This window comes from Gobius niger (genome assembly GCF_951799975.1).
Source record: "Gobius niger genome assembly, chromosome: 7".
NCBI lineage: Eukaryota > Metazoa > Chordata > Actinopteri > Gobiiformes > Gobiidae > Gobius > Gobius niger.
In genome coordinates this window covers 17,872,965-17,884,286 of record NC_136858.1, presented here as the reverse complement: position 1 = coordinate 17,884,286, position 11,322 = coordinate 17,872,965, and the positions used below count along the sequence as shown (strand labels likewise).

General features: G+C 41.7%; 1 protein-coding gene across 1 annotated transcript; it reads left to right on the top strand.

The window, feature by feature from the left end:
• The first annotated feature begins 191 nt into the window (after nucleotides 1–191).
• On the top strand, nucleotides 192–11,162 carry actn2b (actinin, alpha 2b). Its single transcript, XM_079560164.1, has 21 exons — nucleotides 192–432; nucleotides 2,305–2,419; nucleotides 2,515–2,634; nucleotides 2,700–2,786; nucleotides 2,860–2,947; nucleotides 3,199–3,277; nucleotides 5,539–5,620; nucleotides 5,733–5,818; nucleotides 6,334–6,426; nucleotides 6,833–7,063; nucleotides 7,245–7,392; nucleotides 7,485–7,635; nucleotides 7,951–8,059; nucleotides 9,133–9,273; nucleotides 9,378–9,560; nucleotides 9,643–9,777; nucleotides 9,947–10,126; nucleotides 10,205–10,351; nucleotides 10,460–10,525; nucleotides 10,604–10,762; nucleotides 10,860–11,162. The coding sequence occupies exons 1-21, from the start codon at nucleotides 295–297 to the stop codon at nucleotides 11,016–11,018; spliced, it is 2,697 nt and encodes an 898-aa protein (XP_079416290.1). The 5' UTR covers nucleotides 192–294; the 3' UTR covers nucleotides 11,019–11,162.
• Nucleotides 11,163–11,322: the final 160 nt, after the last annotated feature.

Sequence of the window (11,322 nt, the reverse complement as noted above, 5' to 3'; positions counted from 1 at the left end):
TAATTATTATATAATAAAGATTGTTTTTATTAATGAGCCAGTGTACTTTGGATTTGCAAGTGTTCGGGGTTGAGAGTTTGGGGAGAAAAGTTTGAGGGAGTGTCATGTGACAGGCCAGTACTAATGAGCCCTTCCTTTTTCAACCGAGCCGGTCACCAGGGCCAGACGACTGTCAGGTCGAGAGGACACGGGCAAGCGTGAGAGACCAAAAGCAGCTCTGAGGGAAATTACTTAGCAAACTTCACCGCAACCCACCAGCAGCAGCATCATTTAAAGAAAACCCAAAGCGCAACGATGATGACGATGACCATGACCCAAATGGATACCACGGTGCATTATGATAACGGGTACGAAGACGTGTACATGACTCAGGAGGACGAATGGGACAGGGACATGCTTCTGGACCCTGCCTGGGAACAACAGCAAAGGAAAGTGAGTAAAAGTTGCCAGTGTAAAAGTTATGCGTAAAGTGACTTTTTTACGCGTGATGTGCCAACGCAGAAACAACACAAGACTGCATTTATTATGGTGGAGAATGAACCGTGTATAGCAGAGTTTTATTGATTTTATTCATTCACTTCGGACCTATTAAGTTAAACGACAAGTTCATGCGCGCGCCCGCTTTAAATAGCCTACTGATAATAACTGAATGGTGCCCTCATCAGGCGCCACCCAGATTGATTAAAACTTGAGATTTGTCACTTCAGGAGTACTTCTGTTTTATAGAAGCCGTCTTGACTCGTCTGTAGGAGGAGGAGGAGAGGCGATGGGTACAACAATAGCAGTGGTCCTGCGGCTGGGCGCGGACTGATACGAGCGGAATGCAGGGCTGTCAACAGATGCTCAACCACATGATGACGCTCTTGGGGATTAGAACGGTCGCTGCATCTAAATTTAACCCCAGGTCCAAAAGGCACTATAGTAGGGTTAATCCAGTGTCCTTGGTGCAGGAATTCTTTTGTTTATAGAAACCTCACAGAAATATTGCACCCGTTACAGCACATCTCAATATAGACCATGCGTATCTGACTTTAATACTGTAAATCTGCGCTATTGTGTGTCATTTTTGGTCCAGTTTTTTGTCCAGTAACCCGCAGAGAGCGAGATTTAGCTTCTTTTTTTTTAACATTTGGAGAGACACCTGTTTAAAATGGCCAATTCCTCTTCTGATGTATGCTGTAATAGTGGCCAAGATTAAAGCCATGTTATAAATCAATCACTGAGTAACAATGTCACAAGGATTTCTGTTTGGACCACCCTGCTTTTGTTTCCAGAGAACACATTCTTGGCAGTGTTCTTTTTTGGGGGGAGATCCTTTCACTTCACTTCATTTCAACTATGACTATATGGTGATAATTGAAAGAGTTTTTCTCAAGAAGCCACATGGCAAAACAGAGTCCCACCTCAATTTGACTCAGAAGTGTTTCTAGCAAGCTGTAAAAAGTGATTATATTTTCCTTTTCCATTGTAAGGTCACCAAATAATGTGCAGTAATGCCCTCTATGGCAGCTCACTTGGGACATGAACGGTTTGTGATTCCTTGTGGTTGCTTTAAGCTGTCACAATACAACTAATCTAAAATATATAATTACCAATATGCCTTAAAACGCTTAAGAGTACCAAGGACTAAAAAGGTCTATAAACCCAAGCTCACATCATTGTAGTTAAGCAGTACTTGACTCTAATGGCGGACTGGCTTTCGTTTCCAACCGTTATCCAATCCAGCCACAGTAATAAGAGGTGTCACCTGGAAGAACTCCATACATGTTTATGATAAGGTTATCTCCTATCTGCAGCTGGACCTGGACCGGTGCGAGTGGCCAAACCGTGATACATCATGACAATTTGTGTGCACATGACATTTTCAGCCATGTTGACGTTTTCCTCCCCATCTCTTATCATAAGGCATGCCAGAGCTCTCTAAATTTAACACCTTATATCAGTCGGAATGTGCTCTGTGGTCAGCTTTCAGCTTCTATCCGTACAGCGCTGATTGCGGCGAACAGCGCTGGAGGCTGTTGAGAGGTTTGATAAAAATAGGAAGTGCCGGACAATGATCTAGTCCTTATACTAGATTTACAGTATATCAGTGCATCATGGGAAGGTGAGACAATGAGGTTAACTTCCAAGACATTATGACCAAAACCTTGACTGTGGAGGAAGAATATCATGATTATAAATCTTAATTATTAAGTAGACTCAAGTTATGGTTTGAAAAAGATCATTATCATATTAGTCAGCTCACCACTCACTGCTAGAATAAACTGTACGCATATCCAATCCAACTTGTTTTCTTTCTTATAGACCTTTACAGCATGGTGCAACTCTCACTTGAGGAAAGCTGGTACTCAGATTGAAAATATTGAGGAAGACCTGAGGAACGGTCTCAAGCTCATGCTGCTTTTGGAAGTCATCTCAGGTCAGAATTATAATACAGTTAGGAGGAACTTGCAGAGAGTTGTAAGCCTTTATAAGCGTTAAAGGGTTTCTAATGTTCTCCTCATCTGTTCACAGGTGAAAGGTTACCCAAACCGGACAGAGGGAAGATGCGGTTTCATAAAATTGCCAACGTTAACAAAGCATTGGATTTTATAACAAGCAAAGGAGTCAAACTGGTCTCAATTGGAGCTGAAGGTAAAACATAAGCTTTAGTAAGGACAGTAAAGAATAAATTCCACCGATGTGATTTTCCTTTCCAGAGATTGTTGATGGAAATGTAAAAATGACACTTGGAATGATATGGACCATCATCCTCCGCTTTGCCATTCAGGACATCTCTGTCGAAGGTGTGACCACATAATCATGGCTTGTCAATGAATAATATATTCACACAATATTCTACCACTTTGATGTGCTCAGAAACATCTGCAAAGGAAGGTCTTCTCTTGTGGTGTCAGAGAAAGACTGCCCCCTACAGGAATGTCAATGTCCAAAACTTCCATGTCAGGTGAGTGCTTTAAAGGCTACATTTTGTTTAATGGGAGTTTGACGCATACCCATGGATCATCTTGATGTTTACTGAACACTGCTGTAGCCCCTTACAGATCCAGCTATTCATTTGGTCGATTCAAAATGTCTGTTTTAGTTTTATGTAACCATTCTTGTGTGGTTGATAAAGTCTGTGGCGCTAGACTTCATCTTTAGCCCTAATCCTGTTGGACCTGACTGTTGGTTCTTTGTGATTGTTGGCTGGTGAAGCTGGAAGGATGGCCTGGCTTTCTGCGCCCTGATTCACAGACACAGACCTGACCTCATCGACTACTCTAAGCTCAACAAGGTGTCGTGTGCTCAGACAGATAACAGGATGCTGTGTGTGTCAGACCCAAACACTAACAAGCCAGTTATCACAGTTGTGCCAATGAGTGGCTTCACCGTTTTCTAAACAGTCACTGTGTAGATGTTTGTTGTTAGTTCTGTGCTGTATCTTGGCACATTTTTATGCATGACTTTGATCTCAAAATGTTCTGATTCATAAGCGAGACAGCGGGTAAAGCGCAGCCTCACTTTCTCCACCGGCTAAAAATATTTTTTTGCTTGATAGAATATACACATGCATAGATGCACTGTTGAGAAAGTAAATTATCAACATACTTTCATAGTGAGATTAACAAGCACAAATATATTGTCAGCTATATAAGTTGCCTCATCACTCAGACTACAAAATTGTAGGGTTAGTCAAAATAGTTGAATAGTTGAAATACCCCAAACATGTAGTGTGCAAAGTTCTTAGCGATATGGACCAAAAGTCATATCCCAATATATTTAGGTTGAATATCAATACACCATATATATCGCAAGATTTTTTCCGCGAAGTGAGAGCTGTGACAAGAAATGTCAAGTCAAAGTCAAAGCCAAATACAAGTAGTTTTATTGAAAATTCACTCAAAAATGTAAACATAAACAACAAACAACAAAGCTCCATAAGGTGCACATTTAAATAACAAAAAAACTTTTATAAAAATTGTCTATAAAATTAGTATTACTGCGCAAATTTGAACTATATCGATATATGCCATATGGTCTAATTCCATATCTCTTTGAAAAATATATCCATATATCTTAAGTATCGATATATCGCCCGGCTCTAACGCAAATTCATTATTATTTCACCCTGACATCATCATTTGTCTAAGTAAGGAAGTCACCGCTGACCTGACTCGATGCCGACCCCTGATAGAGAAACTTGAGCCCAGCCCTCGCAGGCTCTGCTCTTCACTCACTGGTATTGTCCCACACACACAGTGTGAAGCTTCCATCCACATGGGAGAACAAAGAAATATTGAATCTTTTAAGCATAGACCAATATGATGTTACACATCATGCACTGGGCTTGCATGAACCCTAATCAATTTGCCAAACACTGGTAGTTTGCTGTCTCAGCTTGTGAATCTATGATTTTCACTGAAAAAAAAGAAAGAAAAAAAAATAGCAATAAAAACAAAGAAGATAAACTTATTCTATCCAAAACATATTTACAAGCTGCCATGTTCTGTTGTATTTTATACAGTGGGGAAAAAAAGATAAATAAGATAAGATTAGGAAATAAATAGACACATCATATTCATAAATACCTGCCAAGACATAGGGAATATTCCAACCAACTCTCCGACATGAATCATACTATTATCACTTATAAAACACTGGTAAATAAAATACTTAATCCATCTTTTATAAAGCATTTGCTCCTCATCATTTGTTAATCATTTACAAACACAGAATAGTGATTTATGTTATTGCTCAGACAATGAAGACAAACCCTTTTCCAAACCTTAACCATTCCTGACTTGTACCTAACCTATATCACCTTTTATGTGCTCATAAATGATAGATTGGGAAAACGCTGTGATGTTTTATGTTGAAAATGGTGAATCAAGTACTTACCAATTCTCAGCAAATTATGTTTCTAATGCTTAATATTAGTGTGTAGTTGAGGGCTCAGTGTTTGTGGGTTGAAAAAGTCTCCCACATAAAAAGATTGTTCATCAGGGGAACAGAATAGTAATGGAAGGCACTGTAAATATACACTCTTGTGGGCTTTGGACTATCCCAGCATCCATCTCGTCATCGGACTACTCTATCCTTGTATCTGGCTGGATCTGGGAGCAGCTGGCCCTGTCATGTATTGTGTCACCCCGGCGCTTTACGGGACAACGCTACAGAGATAGAGACAATTGTAGCTGCATGATCCCCTGCTCTCCCGGCACTCTCACTGCCCACTGGCCCATTTGAAGGGAAGGGCTTTCCGTATCAGCTGTTGTGCCTGTAATGCACTCCAGACACTCGGTCCCTTAGGCAAACAAATAAATAAATATGTGCCTAATTCTGCCCCTCATGGAAAAGTTTGGAGACGTCTTTGTGCGTCACAGTCAAGGCTGAAAATGCATGTATAAAGTAGATGCTGTATAATCATTGTAGATTTATTGTATTCTGATGTTCAGTTGTGGTCAGTAGTTGTGTGCCCACCATAGCATGGAGGTCATCACAAAGGCATGTTATGTCCCAGCATTTCTGCCCAGTGAACTGTGCTCCTCTATTTAGGATGATCCTCTGGGGAACCTAAACCTGGCTTTTGATGTCGCAGAGAAACACCTGGACATTCCCAAAATGCTGGATGCAGAAGGTACTGGGAAATAGAAATGTTTGTCTAAGTGACAGTATATATGGCCATGGCAAGTATACGCTCAAGACAAAAAGTTGAGTGTTGAGTTTTGGTGTGACTATGTATTTTTCAGATATCATCAACACCCCTAAGCCTGATGAAAGAGCCATCATGACCTATGTGTCCTGCTTTTACCATGCTTTTGCTGGAGCTGAACAGGTATTTCTTCCGACTTTCAGTTTAAAGAAGAACAAGGTAACTTGTTTACTTCAATAAATCCTTTTCATAGTCCCTTTGGGGGTGAAACAAGTGTTAATGGGATGATTGGAGGGTCTATCTACTCCCCCTTGTGTCTTTGGCCAGAAAACCATGCTTGCGACTTTCCCTGCTCCGGGTCGGAGGTGCAATATACACTAATAGAATGACAAAGAAGAAGATAACAGGCTAACGGGCAAAGCTATTATCTCCATTGTGTAGTGGGTAGTGGCACAATGTTCAATATCCCTCTTTCCCTTTGTCTTTTCTATCAGCTTAAAATTTAAAAAAGTAAAGAAAATGTAATATGCAACGACACCTGCAGTGGCGCTTATGGCCTCTAGGGGCATGAGTTACTTAGTTCTTAAGTTGATGAAGAAAACATATTTTGTTCTTAGGTGTAGGTATCAATACTACTTCTACTGCAACTTTTTTCCAATGCAAGTGCCTTTTCCTCATTTATGCATTTTCTCTTTTAGGCAGAAACCGCTGCCAACCGGATTTGTAAAGTGCTGGGAGTAAACCAGGAGAATGAGAAAATGATGGAAGAATATGAGAGACTGGCCAGCGAGGTACAGTAAAAGCAGAAATCATTTCATGTATTAAAGCCCTGCTGATGACACCTTTTGAAATAGAGCTGAAAACTTAAATTAAAACCTTTGAACTTTTTTTTTTCTTTTTTTTTTTTGTAATGTTGCATAATTTTGACAGAGCAGGTTCCCAGGGTGTAATTACATTCAAACGTTCAGAAAAGAGGTCAAACTCGACTTTAGTTCAAGAAGATATCTGATTTTATTCCTACAGTTGTATAGATCAGAGGTACGACAAGGGGTTCACACAAGCTTTATTTGACATATTTGTGGATGTGATTATTTATATCACCCCTAAACCTAATATTGCAGAAATGAACTGGTAATTTAGCACACTTCTATCTTCGGAACACTCACTTATTTGCCTTATTGCCCCTGTGCTGTGCAGCTGCTGGAGTGGATCCGCCGGACGACTCCCTGGCTGGAGAACCGGACCCCGGAGAAGACCATGTCTGAGATGCAGAGGAAGCTGGAGGACTTCAGGGACTACAGGCGCCAGCACAAGCCTCCCAAGGTCCAGGAGAAGTGCCAGCTGGAAATTAACTTCAACACACTGCAAACCAAGCTACGCATCAGCAACCGGCCCGCATTCATGCCCTCCGAGGGGAAGCTGGTGTCTGTAAGTTACACATCGCACAAGTTTATTACAATGTCCTTTACTGATATGGACACTCTGAATATGAAGAACTGAATTTGCGGTAGATAAGTGTTTTCCTTTTCTCTCTAAGCGGGTAGTTTTTGGATTGCATTAAATTATGTGAAGCTAGTGGCACTTCCTTTTTGTTTGATTTTATGTATAGGACATAGCTAGCGCATGGCAGGGGCTGGAGCAGGCAGAGAAAGGTTATGAGGAGTGGCTTCTCACGGAGATTCGAAGGTTGGAAAGATTGGACCATCTGGCTGAGAAGTTTCGCCAAAAAGCGACAAACCATGAGAACTGGGCCACTGGTCAGTCTCTTTTTTTTTTTTTGTTGATTATAGTTTAATCTTGGACCGAAATTATGTTGTTTTTTCCCCCTCTCTCCTCGTTTGCGGTGCAGGTAAGGAGCTGATCCTTTCACAAAAGGACTACGAAACGGCGACCCTGACAGAAGTGAGAGCTCTGCTTCGCAAACACGAGGCCTTCGAAAGCGATCTGGCTGCTCACCAGGACAGAGTGGAGCAGATTGCTGCCATTGCGCAGGAGCTAAAGTATGAACCACTGGAATCCACACTGTGCACACCTTTTTAAATAATCAACAGCATGAACCGCAAAATGGTAAAAAAGTAAATATAACATTTTTAGACAAGGTGGGCATGACTTGATACATTATCAGCAGCACACGCCTGGCAGATGTTGTTCCATCTGATGTTTGGACTTCCTCTTTGGTCGGTTTTGCTATTGTACTTTTTTTGTGCTGTCTCTGTGTCTTCTCAGTCTCTTACAGCGATACCCAGCAATCATAAGTTCATTGGGACATTTCAGTAATACCCTCATACCCTACCCTTTTTGTTTGTTTCTCGTAGTGAGCTTGATTACCATGATGTGGCCGCAGTGAACCAGCGATGCCAAAGTATTTGCGACTTGTGGGACAGACTGGGAACGCTAACCCAGAAGAGGAGAGAAGCACTTGAGGTATTCTACTACTAATATGGGCGGCACGGTAGCGCAGCGGTTAGCGCCTCCGCTTCACAGCTAGAAGGTCCCGGGTTCGACTCCCACCAAGGACGGGGCCTTTCTGTGTGGAGTTTGCATGTTCTCCCCGTGTCTGCGTAGGTTTCCTCCGGGTACTCCGGTTTCCCCTACCACTAAAAACATGTGCAATAGGTGAATCCTCCAGCCAGGTGATTCTGACCATCAGCCTGGCTCCACATCATGGAAATGGGTCCCCGGGCGCGGCACTGCCGTCGACCACTGCTCCTTACGGGTCGCCCCAGCGGCATCGAAGGATGGGTTAAATGCAGAGGACAAATTTCCCTACGGGGACAATAAAGTGAACAAACAAACAAACAATATGACAGTGTGTGAATTTCCTGGAATAGCTGTAACATTCAGTAATATTCTCACCACTAGAGTGTGCTAATATTTCACACACGTATCTACATTGGGTACATTGCTGAAAAAATACAAATACAAACCCGATAATATCTTAAAGTGACGCTCAAAGTCATATGTTTATTTAAATTGTGAGAAGCTTGTCAGATCATTCAAACTGAGAAACAGACGACAACCAAATATTTTTCTGTTCCTTGGCTGTTTCTTATCTTTGTTCTGTTCTGTTCTTTAACATAAGACTGTTCAAAAGATCCGATTTGGTCACGAACGCCACATCACTAGTCAGTAATTTCCCATGATCCTGGCTGGTCTATTCCGATCCGTAAATGTGTGAGGGCTCCAGCAAAGAGCCGCGGCTTAGTCTGAATGACGGGGACAGACGCCTGTTTTCTGTCACTCTCCCAAACGTCCCCTGCTGAGGTGAGGGGCCTGCACTCTGTCACCGTGCGCCCAGCCAAAATCGGGGGTTAACAAGGCCAGAGCAATGGTATGCACTGTGGGATTAGTCATCAAAACAGGTGAGGGGATGTTTGCTTTTGGATTTCATTGCGAGCTATGAAGGTTGTGTTGTTGTTGGACCGGAGCTGTGTTTTCGGGGGCTTGAAGACTTAAAAATATAAAAATCACGCCTGTCATACTGCTGTTTGTCTTAGAGAACAGAGAAGCTGCAAGAGACAATTGATCAGCTGTTCCTGGAGTTTGCCAAGAGGTCAGCGCCGTTTAATAACTGGATGGAAGGAGCCATGGAGGACCTGCAGGACATGTTTATTGTCCATACCATTGAAGAAGTTCAGGTATCATTATTAACAACAGACACAATGATATTTAGTTCTTTTAATATGTGGTTTTACATTCACCCACTTCATTCATTCTTCCCAAACTTTAATTCCTCTTCCAGAATCTAATTGCCGCTCATGAGCAGTTTAAAGCGACTTTACCTGAAGCTGATGCAGAGCGACAGGCAATTTTAGGAGTCCACAATGAAGTGCTGAAAATTTCCCAGAGCTACGGAATCAAAGCTGCTCTGGTCAATCCATACTGTTCCATCACAACGGAAGAGCTACTGAATAAATGGGACAAGGTTGAACACAAACTGGCTTTTAAAGCAAATGAATGTAGCACATATAGTGTATGTCACAGACCATGTGCTCTATGTTCTGTAGGTGAAAAAGCTGGTCCCTCAGAGAGAGAGTGCCCTCCAGGAGGAGATGGCACGCCAGCATGCCCATGAAAGGCTGAGACGTCAGTTTGCGGCCCAGGCTAATCTCATTGCACCGTGGATACAGGCCAGAATGGAGGTCAGCGGCAGAGCATGAACAAGCAAATTGAAAACTATTATAATCCAGTAATGGCTCAAAAAACTCACACAACAACAACAGTTGCACTATCAATGATTTTTTTCCTTCATTGTTTCATGTTTAAACAGTGCAAATAAATATGTTTGATCTGAATGCTATGTTGCAACAGGAAATTGGACGCTGCTCACTGGAGATCGGGGGCACACTTGAAGACCAGATGACCCAGCTGAAACAATGTGAGCATGTCATAGTAGCTTACAAACCTAACATTGACAAACTGGAAGGAGACCACCAACTCATTCAAGAGTCACTGGTGTTTGACAACAAACACACAAACTACACTATGGAGGTATACAAAATTAATTAAATGATACATAAATAATTGCATGGATAATGTATTAAAACATATATTTTGATGTTTGAACAGCACATCCGTGTTGGATGGGAACTGCTCCTTACAACAATCGCTCGTACCATTAATGAAATTGAGACCCAGATCCTGACCCGAGATGCAAAGGGCATCAGTCAGCAGCAGATGAATGAGTTTAGATCTTCTTTCAACCACTTTGACCGGGTATTCAATCTTGAATCATACTTATGCAGTATAAACTGTACTCAAGTTACTACTGATAGTTTTCTTATAATATATGCTTTGTATGTCTGATACACCAACCAATTTCAGAAGAAAAATGGTGCGATGGAAACTGATGACTTCAGAGCTTGTTTGATCTCAATGGGTTATGATTTGGTAAATATACAGACAAATATGAGACTGTATTAAATGTGACAGCTTGTTGACTCTGTCTTTCTCTTTGTCCTTTCAAAGGGAGAGGTAGAATTTGCCCGTATAATGTTGCTTGTTGACCCAAGTGGCACTGGAATTGTGTCGTTCCAGTCGTTCATTGACTTTATGACCAGAGAGACTGCTGATACAGACACTGCTGAGCAGGTTGTGGCGTCCTTCCGCATTCTGGCAGCTGACAAGGTGTGTGTATGTTCTGAGCAATGTGCTTTCCTCGCATTTGGATCAACATTTGTTGAAGCTCTAATGTGTGTCCTTCTGATATGATTTTACTTTGCAGCCCTACATACTGTTAGAGGAGCTAAGGAGAGAGCTCCCTGCTGAGCAGGCTGAGTACTGCATTATGAGGATGCCACAATACAAGGGCCAAGGAGCACCACCGGGGGCACTAGACTACACTGCCTTTTCCACTGCCCTCTATGGAGAGAGTGACCTTTAACTCTGCCCAGCCCTTCATCAAGGGATGATTTTCCCTATCGAAAATGCAGCCAAGATCAATGTTTCTGGAAACTGCTAGAGTCAGCCGTCTGTTTGAAAAATTATTGCATTGTTTGTCCACATTCATGCAGTGCATTACTCTGTGTACCATGCGTTTTCTGTCATTGTTGTGTATTAAACATCCTATGATTTTGAGGAACACATAGGAAAGAAAATGGTGTTCGAAACAAAATTGTAATTGTACTTAATTTTAAGTATCTAAAAACGTAGCAAATATTTGATTTTGTGATAAATATTTGCATTTT